General features: G+C 44.2%; 3 protein-coding genes across 5 annotated transcripts in view; 1 reads left to right on the plus strand and 2 right to left on the minus strand.

Moving 5' to 3' along the window:
* Nucleotides 1-1,215: 1,215 nt before the first annotated feature.
* LOC119211615 (C-X-C motif chemokine 11-6-like) lies at nt 1,216-2,726 on the plus strand. 2 transcript variants are annotated; one of them, XM_037462664.2, is made up of 4 exons: nt 1,216-1,432; nt 1,533-1,662; nt 1,920-2,004; nt 2,135-2,726. In XM_037462664.2, the coding sequence occupies exons 1-3, from the start codon at nt 1,369-1,371 to the stop codon at nt 2,002-2,004; spliced, it is 279 nt and encodes a 92-aa protein (XP_037318561.2). In that variant the 5' UTR covers nt 1,216-1,368; the 3' UTR covers nt 2,135-2,726. The 2 variants fall into 2 exon arrangements, with proteins under 2 accessions (XP_037318561.2, XP_037318560.2); XM_037462663.2 differs by having other exon boundaries at nt 1,219-1,432; nt 1,920-2,000; nt 2,135-2,631.
* A 3,032-nt stretch (nt 2,727-5,758) lies between these two features.
* On the minus strand, nt 5,759-8,247 carry si:dkeyp-72g9.4 (uncharacterized). Its single transcript, XM_037459643.2, has 2 exons — nt 8,091-8,247; nt 5,759-6,686 (listed from the first exon to the last, which is right to left on the minus strand). The coding sequence occupies exon 2, from the start codon at nt 6,682-6,684 to the stop codon at nt 6,031-6,033; it is 654 nt and encodes a 217-aa protein (XP_037315540.2). The 5' UTR covers nt 6,685-6,686; nt 8,091-8,247; the 3' UTR covers nt 5,759-6,030.
* Nucleotides 8,248-10,375: 2,128 nt separating this feature from the next.
* The window catches only part of LOC119210760 (A disintegrin and metalloproteinase with thrombospondin motifs 2-like), a 90,144-nt gene continuing 81,245 nt past the window's right edge, over nt 10,376-19,274 (minus strand). For both annotated transcript variants that reach the window (XM_062560814.1, XM_062560813.1), the window contains 10 exons: nt 19,126-19,259; nt 18,911-19,034; nt 18,474-18,554; nt 18,200-18,366; nt 17,839-17,992; nt 17,594-17,729; nt 17,267-17,474; nt 16,752-16,881; nt 16,438-16,527; nt 10,376-13,407 (listed from right to left, as the gene is read on the minus strand). In XM_062560814.1, coding sequence (XP_062416798.1) covers nt 11,288-13,407; nt 16,438-16,527; nt 16,752-16,881; nt 17,267-17,474; nt 17,594-17,729; nt 17,839-17,992; nt 18,200-18,366; nt 18,474-18,554; nt 18,911-19,034; nt 19,126-19,259 — 3,344 coding nt within the window. In that variant the 3' untranslated portion in view covers nt 10,376-11,287. The remainder of the gene's footprint in view (nt 13,408-16,437; nt 16,528-16,751; nt 16,882-17,266; nt 17,475-17,593; nt 17,730-17,838; nt 17,993-18,199; nt 18,367-18,473; nt 18,555-18,910; nt 19,035-19,125; nt 19,260-19,274) is intronic.

Raw genomic sequence — 19,274 nt, forward strand, 5'->3', positions numbered from 1 at the left:
ACTGCATCTATGGTAGTCTTCAACCTACTCTCTTCTCTCATCCTACCTTGATGGTCGCACCTACCGGGTAACTTGGGGAGGATCAGTGTCGGAACCTTGTCCCCTTACAACTGGAGTTCCTCAGGGCTCCGTCCTGGGTCCCCTCCTCTTCTCAATTTACACCAACTCCCTTGGCTCCGTCATTCGCTCGCACGGTTTTTCCTATCACAGCTATGCCGACGACACCCAACTAATTCTCTCCTTCCCCGACTCGGACACTAAGGTGGCGGCACGGATCTCTGCATGTCTGACTGACATCTCCCAGTGGATGTCCGCTCATCACCTGAAGATCAACCCCGACAAGACCGAACTACTTTTCTTCCCTGGAAAAACCTCGCCCACTCAGGACCTGAGCGTTAACTTCGGCGACTCCGTGTTAACGCCCACTCAGAGTGCCAGGAACCTCGGCGTAACACTTGACTCCCAACTCTCCCTGACTGCCAACATCGCAGCGACGACCCGATCCTGTAGATACACGCTCTACAACATCAGGAGAATACGACCCCTTCTCACTCAGAAGGCGGCACAGGTACTGATTCATCTCCCGCCTTGACTACTGCAACTCTCTGCTAGCGGGTCTCCCAGGTACCGCCATATGACCTATAGAGAATATATATGGAAAATATAATCTCAGGGCCCCACTTTTTGTTTTGATTGACTCTTTGTTGTCTTCACAGTGCCAATCACTCTATTTAGTGATAATGGGGTCTCTGGGAACACTCATTATTACAACTAGTAGGCCATTGCATTGCCATTGCATTTTTCAGGAAATCCGTATTTTCAGTAGGTTTTTTTGTTTCATTTCATTGAGTTGTAGAAGGAAAGAGAAGGATTTAGAAGAAAAGAGAAGGATATAAAAAACTGAGAAGGAAGGAAGAGATGTGAAGGGACATCCTTTTGTGAAAGAGGACACAAAAGTGAAACTTACATTTAGACAATACTTTCAGTGCGAATCAAGCATTTCCAAACCCTATGGAAGGACATGTGATGTCAGGTGTCACATGGGTTAGTATCTAACAAATCCATATCCTCAGAAATTGTATCAGAAGATGCTTTTACAAATCTAAAATCAAGCAAAAAAATTAGCAACTACAGGCGATGACGAAGTCGGTCAGTAGTTGTGGGTTTTACAGTTTCCCTTTTTGTGTCTGAACAATTCCCCTCACCACAGGAAGTACGATGAGGTCGGTGTCTAAGGAGAGCATTTAAGAAGCCCTCTGGCCTCGATCCCTCACAGTTCTATTGGACTCTCCAGCTGCACTTGTTACAGCTCCTCTCATCACCTTCATCACGGCACCAGCGTCTTCTTCCCCGAACCGAAAACCGACGATGTCCGGCATCATGAAAGTCTTTCTGCTCCTGGCTGTCATGTTCTGCATCTCTGAAGCCCAGCGTGAGTTTTAATAGTTCTTTATCATTCTCTGCTCTTTGTGTTGGTCAAAGTGAAAATCCACTGAATAAATCATGTGATTCTTTTCTTTCTCTTTCTCCAGTTGATCACACATCTGGGAATCAGTGTTGGTGTACAAAAGTCCAAAAGGGAATTCGAAGTGGGACAAACATGAAGGACCTCGACATCAAGACCTACCTACCTACGGCCTTCTGTGACAAAAAGGAGATTGTGTAAGATACACTCAATTTGTTCATTAAGTTGTGTCCTATTGAAAAAAGGATGATTTGCTAATTGGAAGCTTCTTATTATAACTCTAAAAAAACTCCTGGAGTAGAATTTCATTCTTTCAAGCAACAATTGGTCAAGTGTTTAAGTCTTGCCTCAGTTGTAGTGAAAGTTATAACAAACCTGCACATTTCAAGCACCTCTAGTCCTCACTCTATCTGCACCATGTAGACATGTTGACCTCTACTGTCCTCTTCAACAGGGTCACCAACATAAACAACGGCCATCGCTACTGCCTGAACCCCGAGGTGAAGGCGGTGCAAAGACTCATCGCTAGGATGATGTAAGTATGTTTACACTGACCATGTGACTTCTAACATGAATCTTTGATAGAATCTCCATATTTGATAAAGAGTGACACAATGTCCTCTCCTCACTGTTGTAATGTGTCTAATGTGAGTTCTTCCTCTTTGATAGCAAACGGGCGGCCTCTGATACAACCAGACCCACCAACATCACCTCCAGCAGCAGCACAGCTCACATCTGAGCTGATCATTATGAGCACCAGATGACCTCTGACCCCCACCAAACAAAGGCACCTCAAACGACTGTAGATGTAGTTAGATTCAACTGTTTGTCTATTTATCCCCCTTTTATACTGATGTCCACTTACATTACATCTGCTCTATTTAATTTCCTTGTGTCTGTTTTTGTAAATATCTGTTTGTGCTGAAACAAAGTTTTATGCATTTTGGTATGTGCCAGAGTTTTTTTTAATAAAAAGTAAATAAATGACAGAAGCATTGACAGTTTTTTGATCCATGTCTGATGTCCATGTCTTTCTGTGGCCGGTATCAAGTGCTGCCACAGGCAGGCACGGCAATGTTTTTAACTGATCAAAAATCCTCCATTTCAAGCACCACATTAAAACTATAACTAAGTAACTAAAGTTCATACTTATTTTTCTACATAATGTGATAAGTCCCTTCCTCATCCCTCCAAAAACGTTTTAAACAAAAGTTAACTGAAGCTTGGCTTAATAAATTTGTCTTGTTACAGTTGATGAAAATTGTATGACGTGTATTTCTCACGTCTTCTTTTAATGCGCGTTGAAAGAGGTTTGATCACAACAGTTTTTTATCTGGTAAAACATAATAAATGTATAACCCAATATCCTGACTGGACTCTGGATCTGCTCAGTCTCAGGGAACATTTACGCTTCCAGGACCAGTATCGTCTTGAAAACACTATACAACAAAATAACAGTGTTTGTGCTCTTGGCTGTCATGTTCTGCATCTTTGAAGCCCAAAGTAAGTATTATTGACCACTTTAACACAGAGAATGTTTGTTTCCTCTGAGTTTGTTGCTGGAAGACCGTCTGCGGTTACGTATGTAACCGTAGTTCCCTGAAGGGAACGAGACGCTGCGTAAAAACTAACCAACCAATGGCGAGCTGGTACGTCATAGGCGGGCGACGCCGGCATCAGGGCGCTATAAAGGAACCCAACAGGCAGGACCATTCATCTCTGAAAGGCCGAATCAAGTGCCACGGGCAGGCCGGGAGTATGGCATCGACACGCAGCGTCTCGTTCCCTTCGTTCCTACATACGTAACTGGAGATGTTCCCTCTCAGGGAACTCAAGCTGCGTAAAAACGCTTTAGGAACCCTATACCCACTCCACCATATGAGCAAGTGACCGTGGTGTGAAGTCAGTGCGCACACTCAGATGAGACCACCTGTGCTCAAGGTGCAGGGCTAAGGTCCCCGACAGAAGTGCTTTCGAAGCCGCCATACCCCAGGTAGAATGGGCCCGGACAGCCAATGTGCGGGCTGGCCGGCCGATTCATACGCAAGTGTCATGGCCTCAACCACCCACTTGTGGGCTTCTAAATTATTTCGCCTGGTCCAACGTCAGGAACGGGGGACAGGGTGCCACAAAGGAAGCGAGATACCTAGATAGCAGACGGGGATAAACCTGTGGGGAAACGTACTGCAGGAACTCCAGTACTGGACCGATCGGGCTGTTAACTGGGTCCGCCTGTTGTTCCCCACACCAAGTGGCACCAACTACCGGCACAAGCCCTCCTTTTGGCGGGGGCTCTGGAGTGGAAGATGGTCTCCACGACCTCGGTCGGGAGACCGGATCTTAAAAGGCGGGTCCCCTCGAGGGCCATGCCCATAGCTTCCATAGCTCGGGGTGGGGGTGAATGATGGACCCCGACGCCTGAGACAGCAGGTCCGCCCTGATGGGGATCTCCAACGGGGGGCCTGCGAGGAGCGACATTAGGTCCGCAAACCATACTCGGGCCGGCCAGAACGGGGCTACTAATAGTAGGCTGACGCCGTCCTGACGGACCCGATCCAGAACCCCTGGGAGCAGAGCAAGCGTACAGGCGCATGCTTCTTGGCCATGCCTGTACCAAAGCATCCAATCCGAGTGGGGCGGGGTGCGTGAGGGAGAACCACCGAGGACAATGAGACGTCTCATTCACACATGATACACACACCCCGTGACTCACTGTCAACCAATCAGAACGCTGGATTTCATCTAACCGTATTATAATGTCACATAAAGCAAAGAAAAGAAGACCTAAATCCATTGAAAACATAGAATGAAGTTAGTTGTTCTCTTGATTGGAGTTTCTTCACATAAATAAACAATTTTGCATCAAAAGTGACCCTGTGAAATTATGTTGACTTGATAGAGCAGATCGAAAGTTTAAGCATTACTTTCATTTGATGTTTGGAGGATTCTTCTCTGTTCAGCATGAATAAGTATAACGATTCCTTATTTGGTCCATTTCCCATTATTTAGTTCAAATTATGTTTAAATCCATTAAGGTAAGGGAAAGAATGTTTTAATAAGATGCAGGTGAATCATATTGATGACTCAGAGACAATGTATTTCTTGAGGAATTCTCACCCGTCTTGACAAACTAACACATTTTTTTCATTTTGTCTACGTGAGGAGCTAGGTGTGAAAATAACCGAGAAAAGAGATTCAAGAGTTTCCTGTCCCCAAAAGACACGTTTTCCTGTGACACAATGAAGGTGTTTTTTCTCTCACTGGAACTATCAGCACTATATCCATTACTGTGTTTAACAAATTTAATTTACATAATATAAACCAAGTCAGCTCAATTATGATGAGCATGAACATTGTACTCATCAAATGTTGACGTCGCCCCAACAATGTCACATGACTCAAAGACACACAAAGGTCCAGACGATCCGACGGGCTGTGAGCAAACAGGAACTTCAGTCACATGAGTATTTGGACAAATCAAAAGTGAGCACCATGAACGTTGAACCTAAAACCTGATTGCACATTAAAGGTGTGTTTGGGAACAACTACACTGAATGTTCGTATCTTTCCGACTACTGTTTCACCATTTCTATATCTTTATTCTATCTCTATTATATATCTCTATATCAACAATTAACTGATTCAGTGCAATATTATCATTACAGAAAAGGAAGGTTGACTTAAGCTACAAGATGAACAGGCGGGTTGACTGATCATAAGAATGATTTAAACCATTTGAATAAACGGCCAACGCGAGTATGACCTCTAATGGACCACTTTTCTATTAAATGTGCATTTTGTAGCACACTGTTCAGTCTGTCATGGCCTGTTGGTTTTCCCCCAGCCTGCCCTCTAGTGTTTAAGATGGAACACTACATCCAAAGGCTGCTTTGGGATGTTTCCTGTTCAACCTACAGACAGAAACAACTTCCTTTAATCAAAGCTGATATTTGCTCTCCTTACCAAGAACCTACTCAAAAACAATAATCATATTCTGATGTTGAGATGCATTCAATGTGCATGTGAATGAGTAACTTGTAACTTGTGTTCGTTACATAGATTAAAGAAAGGAGAGGTACCACTGCGACGACAGATGACCTGCATCACGCAGGTCAAGGTTCAGCAGTGTCATCTTTTCACAGCCTGTGATTCTTCAAACTTGTGTTTACCGGAGCAGGATCTGGCTAGTTACCATAGCAACCCCAGCGCCTGGTACCAGCTGGGCCGAGAGGGGAGTTCATTTGCAAAAGATTCCCACACATGTAAGAAATCAAAGATCATTGCACGGATATGTATTTTTCCCTTGTATTACATTATCTTTGGGAGTATAAAAGCAATGTTTTATTGATTAATTTGTCCACAAGACACAAGAAGGAAAAAACATCAGTTTGTGTTGTTAAATAGTTTAAAAAAAATGTAAAATGTCTGTGTAATCATTTCCCTTAATACATCCACATAACACAAATCCCCATATCCCCTAATGTCAAGCTCTCATGCACCAAACAAAGGTCCCAGAGGAATGTCTTGTCTTGTCTTGTGTCACGGTGTGTGTACATCTGCGCCCCCTACATCTCAGCGATGGCAGGCAGCATGCGGGCTCTCACACGCGCCTCCCTCCACGCCGACCTGCAGTCGGAGAGCCACTGGGCGATGAGGGATGGTTTGATGGCTGGACTCTGTCTCCCCCCCCCCTCCTGCTCTGGGTTCTCTCTCCTGGTCTCCCATGGGGAGGCGCTGTGCCTCGGGGAGGGGCTCGGGACACATGTGTCCGTGCCGCTGGCTAACTCAGGGCAGCTGCTCTTGCGCTGGCGTGGCAGTTCTGGAGTGGGGGGAACAAACGCCCCCCTCACGCCTCCCGACGGGGCCTCCTGGTGCCCGTAGAGGTACTCCAGAGGGTCACAGTTGCCAAACACCGGCTCGCCATTCAGGTGGATCTCCTCGGCCTGCCGCGTGCCGCTGGCCTGCGATGTAGAATCACCGAGCCTGGCCAGCCGCTGCAGAGGGTGGGGGCTGTCGGGGGAGGTGTGCCTGGCGGGGAAGGTGGGGCTGGCCAGGTGGCAGATGGAGAGGAGGTAGTCCTCCGAGGAGACAGCCTGGCCGTGGCCAGCGGCGTGCAGCACGTTGGCCTCATTCAGATCCCTCAGCGACTCCTCGGCGCCCTCTCTGATGGTCGGCAGCACGAGGGCCCTCTTGGACCGCCGTCTGGACCGTGGCCGCATGGCTGAGAGAGACCAACGCAGGCAGGTTAAGGACATGTGATGTAATGTAATGGGGTAGTAAAGGCACGGCATATTTGGGGCTTTTCTTGCAAATGCAAGATTCCAAAAACACTGGATGCCAGTGGACGATGATAGGCTGGCATAAAACATATTACGTGCACATTTTGGGGGGCAGGTGCTCAAACTGAAACAAAAGGGCGCCCATCGGCAAAATTATTCAGGAAATTAAAAATATGAATAATAAAATAAATAAATAGAAAAACACAGGAGGATATTTTCCCTGTCTTTCTGCTTTTGGAGTCACTCTTTTCTTGAAAAAGATGAATCAATGTTGTGCATAATAATCAACACACACATTTCGTTTGACTGTTTTCTGACGGAGTTGAAGCAGAAGCAGCATCACACTGTGTAGCACAATATTCCTGCAGCTCAACTTAAGACCTTTCGTTTCAATCATTGAATCAAATGAAACAAAAATAGTGAACTTGTATAATTTGCAGAACAATAAAACTGCCTTTAAATGATCTGTCTGCCTGTATCTCTCTCCTCATTGAACATGACAAACGTCAGTAAACAGCTGCTCAGAAATCGCAGATTTGGTGAGTTTTTGTTTTATTTATTTGAAAGGAAATGTTGAACCAGTTGCCACGTAATGTTGGCAGCGGTGTTCATTTATCACAAACCCCGTCATCACCTGTTGGTGGAGGAGGATGAGGAGGAGGAGGAGGAGGAGGAGGAGGAGGGAGGGAGGGGCGGGGCTTGTGAGCGCCGCGGAGCATGTCGGGGCGAAACAAGAACTCAAATAAATGCCCCGTCAGATATTAAAAACACATTTGGGGAGATTTAATGACAGAGAGAGAGAGAGAGAGAGAGAGAGAGAGAGAGAGATTCATTTTTTTTCTTAAATCTTGATGGATGACGTGCCCGCTCCAGGTGTATATATAGGTAGCACATCATGGACCATCCATCCTACAACACAACGTCTCATTCATCGTTATCACGTTGCTTCATCTGGAACAAGCAGCCTGCAGCAGTGTCTTCAAAACACAACCATCCGTTTTGGACTTTTTATCCTAAATCCCAAACGTGGCTCCATCTCCTCCTCTGCCCCCATTTCAGACTCCATCCCTTGCTCACTCCGTCCGAGAGACAAACTACAAAGAAGCCCAGCAGAGAGCAGCGTGAATAGATGACTCTTTGTGTCACCTCACATTACAGCTCATTGTTAGGACCCTGAGTGGAGCCCACACACTGCATTTCTGTCTTCACCGCGATGCCGAAAATAGCGTGAGTCCTTCCGTGTGAGGTGTAACCGCTGCTATGTTTAGGCCACACCTCGGTGAACATTGGCTAAAAATGCTCTGTGCTGGGGAACAGAATCGCGTCTTTAAGCATTTTCCACTGACCTGGTTCCTTGTGTGGTCCAGTTGATCTGCTTTTCTTTTTCAACGTGGCTTTTGTGTCCGGAGGTGTTTCTCCATCCAGTGATGCTGCTCCTCCGTCGCTGCATCTGTCTCTGCTCAGAAGCAACGCGGATTTATCTTAGCCTCACATCCCTCCCTCCCTCCCTCCCTCCCTCCCTCTCTCGCAAGCTTACTTTAGGTTTGCCCTCCTTCCCTGTTTCTAAAAATAGACTCACCATCCATCCATTTCCTCAGCACGTGGCCTGTCATTGGCTGATTGTGTTGACGGAGAGAGAAAAACAGAGGTGGAAGGGAGGGAGGTAAGAGAGGGAGAGGGAGGGAGAGAGAGAGGGAGAGGGAGGACTAAAACATGAAGATAAAATGAAGGTGATGGGGGAAGGGACGAGGCTGAAGGTGATTCCTTTTCAAACCACTTTGAAAATCACCTTGAAGAGAAAGACATCTTTGAGAATTTGAGGTACTGGAGAACTTTAAGTGTTTGGAGCAGAAGTTTTTTCATTACTGTTTAACTTGATTTCATTTCCATTGACACGGGACATTCATTTGTGAGGCGCATGTTATATTTTGGGAGATCCAGTCATGGTCAGGAGTTCATTTGATGTTTTGACGAACCACATTTGTTAGATGTTAAGTTACACTTAACATCTAATTTTAAAACATAGTTATTTAGGTCACAGTGCATTGGTTTATACTAAACTTTTAAATAAAACCCAAATATTTCATTTTTGATATTTTGTTTCTCCATTGGTACTTTTAAGTACTTTTAAGTTTCTACACATGTGTAACTGGTCACTAGAGGGTTGCATCCTGTAACAAAACATTTTGAGTGGAAGACACACACTTTCATGTTGATTCGTGTGCAATCTGACAAACACGACGCAACATCAGCATCAAGTTTTCCAACAAGTAAAACAGCAGGATTTCAATTAGTGAAAAAGCAAACCAAAACCAGATCACAGTCCTGTCCCACTGGTGTTTGTACTAGCTGCTGTGCAGTGTTGGTGTGTGTTTAAAGGGACATTTTGGTCACCACGTATATGAAGAGGTTAAGAATTGTCTGTGTGTGCACTACAGAGTTGCAGATGGCTTATTAGTTATTAGGAAAGGTTTCTTCTTAGTCTTGCTGATCAAAGCTCAGTGTGTACACGGAGAGTTGGACACGTTAAAACATGGATACGTTGAAAAGGTCTGACTGATGAACCCCGTCATTCTTTTCTCTGAGTTTCCAGCTGCTACGGGACAAGGATTAAAGTGCATATGTCTTCCTCTGAATGGCATAGAGGGGTTTCCCCACTTTTTTCAAATTAAATTGTGCAAATCAGGGGGTATGCAAATTAACGAAAGCACATTACAATAGAATTGAATTACAGTAAATGGAATCACACTGCAAATTCACAGTGTTCAATTTATGTCATCCCAATTTGGTCAATAGTTGTTTTGAGCTGTGATCCATCCATCGGAACAAAAAATACTGTTTTTTAGAAACAGTTATAATAAAAATGACGATCACAAACATAATCTTCACCAAGCCAGATTCAATTAAACTGAATGAATGTGTAAGATAAAACCGTATGCAGAATAGATATAGATATATGATACATATATATATATAGATGAATGAAACACCGTGTCTGGAGTTTGTTTCCTTAAAAATGACTAACCCACGGATAGCGTGTGCTAATTAAATCAGTCCCCACCGCCAACATGACACCCAACAGAAAAGCCAATAACCTAATTAAACTAATTAATCCAAATGAGCAAAAGGTGGTGCTTTTGACCTGGAGGCCAACATCCCAACACATTTACACCTCTGAAAAATACTAATTATATGATTAATGAAATGAGTGTGTCACATTTCATATTACTTGGGAGTGTATGGGACCACCCAGTTGATAGGTGTAACCTTATAGGCTTATGAGAGATGTAAACAGGAATTTTTGTTTTGTTGTTTATTCTGTTTGAGCTGCTCTTGTTTTTCTAGATATCCCGTATTCCCACATTTTCCGGTGTACTGCTCCCGACCTTCTTCCTTTTCTGTCCCATCTCATCAACACCCTGTCAACTTGCTGCTTCCTTTGCTCTCTGAAGGAGGCACGTAAACCCTCCCCTGAAGACCCAGTCCGCCCAAAACAGATGCAGCAGTGCGGCTTACAGGCTCACGCTTTGTTTATCAGGAATGTGATGCATCAAATACTGTCTGCATCTAAAAAGATTAACAAGGGAAGCATGACAACTGTTACTGGAATAAAAAGCACACAACACAAGAGTTTGCAAAATACCATAGGCACTTAAACTTTAATAAATATTAAAACATTCAGTTCTTTTTCATATGTACAGATATCGTACAGAAAGATCCATGGATGCTTTTGCAGCTGCTGCAAGGTTGAGATGTACCAATAATACCATTTTTTAAAAAGAAAAAAAAATGGCCCCAAAGCTTCTATTTGGATAAAGTTAATACAAACAGGCTTGTTTATTTTAATATTATTTGTTTTACATGAATAAATGCACAAGGAAGCAGCTTTTATCAACACTGACCAAAAAAGCACCATACTTTACTGATCGTAAAAAAGGAAGAAAAAAAATGCAAAATGTTTTTTCTCTTTACTTGTTTTTCCAATGAGACATAAACATATATCATCAAAATTCACCAAATGTTTTGCTGTGTCTCTCAACATGCTGCATCTTAACTTCCTGAGAGATGAGAGACCCCTCGTGGTCAGACTGGCGTTTGCTTTGGAAAAGGTAACACAATCCAAGCAGTGTAAACTTTATAAACAGTTCGATTACACCAAAGTAAAAATATCAATAGGGATTGAGCCACAGCTGTCTGTGAGGAAAGGACCTGCAGGAGCAGCTTACTGTGAGGTGGCTTGGAGGGATGGAAGCTTTGATTTGTGTAGTGCTGGCAAAACTGTGGCCAACTACTGTAGATGTGCGCTTTTGTGTCTTTTTGTTGTATTGTAAATTGCTTCAAATCTGCTTCAATCTGTACTTTTATTCGCTCAAATCAACTGTTTGGCCATAATATGCTCGATGATCAACAGTCATGATTGTCATGTTAGTGGCATGACTGAGCTGTTTTTGTGTTGATAGGCCCCTGGAAGCATTATCGGTTCAGAGGGTTTTAAAAAGTCTGCAAAGAAAATATTCATCTCTAAGATAAATGAGAAGGCCGATCATGCTGCATGGCCTCTCTTCATCCGCAGGAGGAAATTCCTCTTCTCCTCCAGAAGCTCCTGAATGCGTTTGTTCTTGGTTCTCTCTCTGAGGTTAATCCGACGCTTTGGGATCAGATTGTTGTGGGAGACGTCACTGTCTACGCCGATGATCCTGTGGTATATGACGTCGATGGAGTTGCTATCGCCGTTCTCCTCTGGTTTTCGCTGTGGGCTTGCGGTGGTTGCGATGGCCGATTTGTCTGGTGTCCGGGTAGTTCCGGTGGCAGGTGACGCGGGGTCTGAGGGGGTCGTGGGGACAGGGATGGTCACTGGAATATATTCAGACAGATCCATCCATGGCGAGGAAGCCAGGTCCGTCATATCTTCACTATTGATAGTTGGGATCAACATGGTGAAGCCGTCGTCCAGCACCACGGTGTCACTGACCCCTCCAATGTTGCTGTAGGACGCTGTGATGTCATAATCACTGAGAAGGATTCTGCTGGTTGCTGTTATGTCACCACTGCTGGTTAATGGGATATCACTATATGTTATGGTTCCACTAGGAATGTTGACTTCTTCAAAATGGGGGGTTCCAGTCGGAGTTACTAAGTCTTCAAAGGCGCTGGGTGATGTCGTTGAAGTGTCAGGGTACCACAGTGGAGTTTCATCTATAAATGCTCTTTGGTTATTGCCATAAGTAGCATTGGTTCTGGACTCAGGCACAGGGATGCCTGCAGGTGTTCCATGTACACTTGTGCTGGATGAGACAGTGGAAGAAAGGTTTGGGGCCAGATGTTCTGGACTCGGAGTAGAGGCTGTGGTATAAAATGAAGGCACTGCCTTAGGTAAGGCCTTTTTTGTGTTGCTCTTAGTCTTGTTTGGATAAACCTTGGTCTGAGTGTGTGTGGCATTTTTGGGACCTACTTTTGGGGTCTTTATAGGATTTGTCTTGGTTTCTATTTTCTTTGTAACTTTTGTCTTTGGCTGAATGTTTTTTGGGGATTTGGCTTTTGGTGGAGCCTTTTTAAGCATGGGTTTGTGTACTTTCCCAGGAGTCTTCTTCCCTGTAGGAGTCTTTTTGAGGTCGGTCTTTACAGAAGGAGTCTTTTTGAGGTCGGTCTTTACAGAAGGAGTCTTTTTGAGGTCGGTCTTTACAGAAGGAGTCTTTGAGATGGTAGTGTTTGATTGAGTAATATTTGGCCAAGTATTGTTTGGGGTAGTAGTAGTTTTGAGATGACTCTTTTTGGGTGTAGTGTTTGGTGGAGTATTATTTTTTGAAGCGGTCTGTTTGGGTGGTGTCTTTTTGAGTGTAGGCTGTTTGGGAGTAATCTTTTTGGGAGCAGTGTTTGTCGCAGTAGTCCTTTTGGGAATTGTTGTTACTGGTTTACTTTTGGGCGGTCGGCTGTTCCATGGGGTATTCTTTGGCAAAATGTCACTTTTATTCTTTTTCGGATTGATTTTTGGTGGATCCTTTCTTGTAGTATTTTTGAGTTCATTACTAATTTTTGAATTAACCTTTGGTGGAATCCACTTTTTGGACTTAATCTTTGGCATTATCTTTTGGGGCTTGGATTTGATTTGGGCGTCTATCTCAGTTGCATCGGTCATAGTTGCAACGGTTGTTGCTGGAAGGTGTAGAGCAGTTGTAACAGATGTTGCTGGACCATTTGTAGTGCTAAAACCTGGGACAGGCAAAGCTAAGGAATGACTAGTAACACTGGGAGAAGATGTGATCACTGAGGTTGTTGCCTCAGAAAACATAGTGGGGAGGACAGGAGCACTGGTGGTTGGGAAAGCATAAGTGGTCATCATTTGTGTAGAACCTAGTTGTAAAGGGGTGAAATGAGGAACAGCAGGGGTAGAGGTAGGAGGACTATTGGTGGTCCACGGATTGATGTTGAAGGCTGAAATGGTGGAGATGACAGCTCTGGTGGGGTGGATGGTGAAGCCTGAGCTGAGGGTGGATGGAGAAGCACTTGGCAGGATGGATGTAGATGTGGAGATGGGTGGAGGCTTTGTAATGGGGACATTGCTGCAGGACTTGCAGCACATGCGCTGATACTCCGGTAGAGAGCAGTAGCGCTTCAGCGCCTCCATACGACACAACACAGAGCGGTCTCCATGACAACGCTGGCCTGTGGAGAAGAGAATAGAGAGCTGAGACTGGGTGCAGCCAGCGGTGGAGACTATGAAGAAGTGAGTGTTGGGTATGATATTGCTGAAAGGCAGAATGTGACAGAATGAGCAATGTGCAACAATTAGAAAATGACATTAGTCTTGTGTGTATGTCTGTAAATATAAAAAGTACATGCATACGTGTGAGTGTGTGTCGGTTCCACACCATGCAGAGTACAGTAGAAAAGCCAGAGCATTAGCAGATGATGCGGAAAGGAAAAGAGAAACACCCAAACATCAAGAGCAGTCATGAGATTAGTCCAGAGCCACTGAAATGGGAAAAGAAGGGTTGGCAGTCTGCTGTTCTAAATCTAACTCTGAGGTTTTAATTTTCCAAATTTTGATCAATTCTTAGTTGTTTAATCTTCCAAATGTATACCACTTGACTTGTACCCTTTTTGTACCATGCCAGTAAAATACCTGTGTTTACTGGCAATGTTTGACATGTTCTCTGAGAAGGATCTAGCCAGTGAACATTCCTGCTGAGAGAAAGATCACACTTTTCAAAACATTTTTATTGATACAACTTTGCTGTTGAATGACAGTAACTGAAACAATGAGATGTATGCCTCCCCCTGCTCAATATATAGATATATTCTTTTCTTAAGAAAAATAATTCAACTGTATCGAAAGTTACAAGTTCACAGTCACTTTGGTAAAACACTTCATTACTTGGAAATCAACCAATCAATCTGTTCATCGATTGAAAAAACAAACATGAGGTACATAAATTATATTTCCTTTTGAAATGAATTACATAATTTCCATGATGATGTAAAAACTGGAATGGCACATTAAGTGTCATATGAAACATTTACAAAACATTAATAAAATTTCCCTGATAAATCAAAGTGCATATAGACGCAGTGCACGTAGTCCATCTGAATGTTTCTTCAACGTTAGCCAAACGTTAGCCAGCCCCACGCAGCAGGCCAGTGAAGCCACAAAACAGTTACCCATAGTATAGAATATTATAGAAGAAGATAACAGTCATGAACATTATTAAATACAGTCAACACCAATGTTATATACAGTCGCACTGCTAGGTCTGGCTTGGTGTCATACAGTCCAGCTCCAGCAGAAGGAAACCTTGGATAGCTCGCTACATAGTCACAACCGAAATAAGTGATCACAATACAATGACAAGTCTGAAGTGTTTTTTTTTTCTCCTCTAGATGCCGTATGTGTCGATACCCTGGGCCCTTTGTGAACCCTTCCCAGTAGTTGGACATTGGTCCAACATCACCTCGGTAGGTTTGATGGTTGGCGGGCGTGAGTTTGTTAAGTTGGTTTGAAGCTGCCTCTCTTCCGAGTGAAACTTTGAATGAGTAAAGCCATCTCTTTCACAGATAAATGCCGTTACATTCAATCCAAGATAAGGCATTGTTCATGTGGTTAATGTCCATCAACATAAAATGATCATTGGACGCTCTCAAATCAAAGTCTATGAGGTATTTCTGTATCTGATCGCAATGTGTAAAAGCCCGAATGATGAAGCTTCCTCACACACACAAACACAGTCAGACAGACACACTTTCTCACTCGCTACATGCACCCATGCACACAGACACACACAAAACACCCAGATGCACACACACACACACATGCATACATGTGATGGATGCAAATGTGCATGACGAAACGGGATCCTATTGTTAAAGAAAACAATGAGCGACAGTAAACCACTGACCCATCTGAGAGAACAGAGAGGCGACTAACTGACCAAGTCCTGCATAATATAGATCTAACTCCCTTCCCCCAAAACACTTTACCTTTATTATATATTCATCTGTATTTATGTAAAATCAATAAAAAAATACACATAACAGTCAAGGATCTAAGCGATCAATAGCAGTCCAAAGGTTTTAGGCAAATAAGCTACAGCTTATTTATGGTAAAACGTTATTAATGTTATTGTTACTCATATAGATTTAGATTTATAGGTATATATAAATACAAATATATTTATAGATGTATTTGTTTAAAGTCTGCAAGCACAAATAAGCTGCATTTATTGAACTTTAGTATAACAGTCAAAGAGAGGATGGCTGATGATGAGGTGAAATGGGAAGCAACCTCAAGCGGTCAGACTACCCTGTTTTTTTTGGGGGGGTGTTTTTTTTAAATGGGTCTTTCTTCACGATCCTTCACCTCAAAGTTCCCTCCCCCCAAATCAGAAGCTTTACTTATGTCACTTCCTGTCCCGAGTCCCTGCCAATCTGAGAATGGAGCATAGAATGAGACGCCATTCTCATCCACGAATGGAATTGTTATGTCAGATGAGCACTTTAGCAAAGATGTCCTCATTGTGACAATATCACATTCACAATAAAGCTTTCATATATACTTTTTCATTTTTTTTCTTCTATTTAGATATTTATATACCTTTTGTGTTTATTTTCACACCTGTTTCTCCCCAAAATGACAGTGCGCTACAAAAAGAAAAAAGCACAGCTGCATCTCAGGAGTGGTAACCCATGACAACACGCAGCCAGCTCGCGCAAAACATGGCCGTCAGATGCAGAGCGGGTCCCCTCACAAACGAAGGGCTCCTCGACGCCTTTGAGCAGGTGAAAACCTGTTCGCCACTTCGAATCCTTTTCACATCACATTTTTTGTTGATCTTTTGAGTTTTCGACTGGCCAGCGTTTACAACACAATGCTCCACAAAAGGAGAGAGAGAGAGATAGAGAGAACCAACCAGCACACACAGGAGCCAGAGACCTTCAACGCCCCCCCCCCCCCACCCCCCCCCCCGCAGTCAGAGCCGTCTCAGACACAAAGAGAGAGAGAGAGAGGCAACACCCCCCCCCCCCCCTCCCCAAAAGAGAAGCGAAAGCTTTGCCGCTCGCTCACGGGCCGTGGGGAAGGTCAGGGGGCCAAACGGGGCCGGCCCTGCAGAGACAGGAGGACAGAGATGGGCAGGGCCCAGCAGAGGACAAACATGCCGCTGTGGAGGCCGGGCTGGGAACTATAGAGGGAGGTTTTACGTGAGGAGATCTTCCCGACCAAGTTGTGGTTTGGTCGGGACGGCAACTGGATCAGGATGTTTCCGTTCTTGTTGAGGTCAGACGAGCCCTCTGCAGATAAAAAGTGAGATGCAACGCTTTAGTTACTGTAATCAGCTTTCCCAGCATCTCCTTTCTACACTGATATGTGTTGTTGTCTATGTATTCAAGAATAATTGACTGCTTGTGTTCCCATCATACTGATCTCCTCCTTAAAACTGTGAGATATCTACTGTCCCTTTTGGAGCACAATGTTGGTATGTGAGAAGAGAATAAAACCTCCTCCTAACACTCACTGGGACATGGATCCAGGCGACAGACTCTGATGGTGTCGGGCTTGCTGTCCAGACACAGGCCGATGGTGTTGTCCCTGGTGTGGCACAGCGCCGGTCTCTGCTGGGTCCCGTTGCCACATGACACGGAGCACTGGAGAGACAGGACATCACATCCATGGTATCTAATGCATTTAATGTATGAATATCACGACACTGGGTCTTTGGTGAGGCTGTCAAAATGAACGTGTTAACCTACGTGATTAATGTGGCCGAAATGAATGCATTAAAATTGTACTTTTGCTTAATCCTTAGAGGAACAAAAAACTTTGTTGAATTTTAAAATGTGCAATAAATTAGGTTATTTGTTTTAATCTATTGACAGCCCTAGTTTCTTGTGATCATTTTCTTTGATTTACAGTAAAACATTGGATAATTAATCCACAAAAATACCAGCTGCTGGGCTTTAATAATACAAATAATAGCGCAAAAATGGACCAAACTTTGGATTTCTGCTGCCTTACGCTCAGCCTGCGTACCTGCGACCACGGCCCGACTCTCCACTGGGTCGGGCAGGAGTGTCGGTTGCAGGGTCTGCGAGACTCGGGCCGGTCGTCGTTGCAGTGTTTGTTGTGGATGGAGCGTGTGGTGTTGTCGTCTGATGGCTGGACACAGCTGACCGAGCGGATTTGCATCCCTGTCTTTCCACATGGTTTGCTGCAGTTCTGCCACTCCCCTGTCACCCAGCTGGAGGAGAGAAGGACACCTTCAACCTTTCCAAAATACTGAAGGGAAAGGCAACCTGAATGTCTCTTTCAAAGTTTTGCTGTATGACCACATTTGGTGACATATAATACAGTACATACATGGGGGGGGGGCAGGGCTTCTGGTTGCAGTCTCTGGTGTCTCCTCGGGGTTTCATGTTGGATTTGTTACAGAAGCTCTTGTGGACCATCTTACTGTCAACTTTCCTTCTGCATCCGTAGCGCAGGTGCTGCTTCCCTACAGCATCCGGGGATAGAGGATTTTTATAAATGTAAGCATGAGAAAACATAAAGACGTGATAGATGATCAGAGATTCACAGCAAGCATTTCCTTTACTACACTGTACCTCCACCGCAGTGCTTGGAGCAGTAGGACCATTTCTTTGGAGCCCACTCATATGCACTGTCCTCTACCAGCATGTTGTTCTGAATAGAGTCACTGTCCATGTTCATCATGTACTTATAAGACAAAGTCACATCCTCATCACCACGCAAGTGCATCTACAGAGAGAAAGAATTGACAAAGAGCATTAAACACAGAAAGAATTCCACACATATATATATATATATATATATATATATATATATGTATATACTGTATATATATGTGTGTGTGTGTGTGTGAAAAAGAGAGCGAGAAGGACAGAGATGCTTGTGTATGATCAGGTTATTAATAATATTACTATTTCTTCTCATTTCAATGTGTACCATGATCAGAACTCCATGTCTGATGGGACCAGTGGTCTGAAGGGTATCCTTGTCGTTGTCATTCTCATATTCCCACTCCACGCCTTTTTCTATCACCGAGTGGGATTCTGGGTAATTGTTTTCTTCCCCATTCAAGAAGATTACTCCAGAGGCGACGTTCTTTACAGCTGTGGATGGGTGAGGATTTCCATTAATCACACTAGTACGATATAAGCATACAGGACAATACCATATAAACGCAGAGGTAAGAAAAACAATATACAAAGTCAAATACCTAAAGTGTGTGAGGTTGCTTTCGGCTCTTGGATCAGTAAGTGTCTCGCTCCCCTCGGGATTTCAAGAATTTTGAGTAAACCTGAAATAAAACAGAGCACAAAATTGTAAAATTGACATCATAAAAGTGTTAGTTTCCCCCCAGAAGCCTCAGCTGATTCCATAAATAGCTCTTAATGAGTTAAACCAAATACCCCTCCTCACTAATTCAGACCAGAACATTATAAAGAATCTTGGAAAGGTCTGCTCTGATGTCGAAGGTGAATAATTAACCAACTAACACATGTTCACAGAGGATGGCTCTGATAAACAGGATGGGGATCGTCCTCCAGAGGGCGGTGTTTAGCTGAATTTAACACGAGGGAAAACTGTCCTAAACTATCCGGCACCAAGCAGCATGTCATTCCGATCAGGGTCATTGTCCCTGTGAGTGTTCACCTTGTTTCTTGGCGGTGCGTGTGATGGTGTCTTTGAAGGTCTTGCAGCTGGAGTTGTCTCCTCCACAGACTCCACATTTGTCCTCCTGCTTTGAGGAGCCAACCACACCGTCACAGCCCACTTTCTGTTCAAGAGGACAAAGTTAGACGCATGCGGATCCGACCACGAGGCAGCAGCTGTCTCGCCCTCTCACACACACACACAACGTCTCTCACCTCACACTCCCCATCCACGCACACACTGTGTGGGTCCTTGTAAGAGCAGCGCGTGCCGTCCAGGACCAGTCTCTGCATGGACATCACGTCTCGCGTCTCCTTGGACTGGCAATGCAGGCTGCAGCGTTCGTTGGCTGAAAACAAACAGA

The sequence above is a fragment of the Pungitius pungitius genome, chromosome 2, assembly GCF_949316345.1.
Source record: "Pungitius pungitius chromosome 2, fPunPun2.1, whole genome shotgun sequence".
Taxonomy (NCBI): Eukaryota; Metazoa; Chordata; class Actinopteri; order Perciformes; family Gasterosteidae; genus Pungitius; species Pungitius pungitius.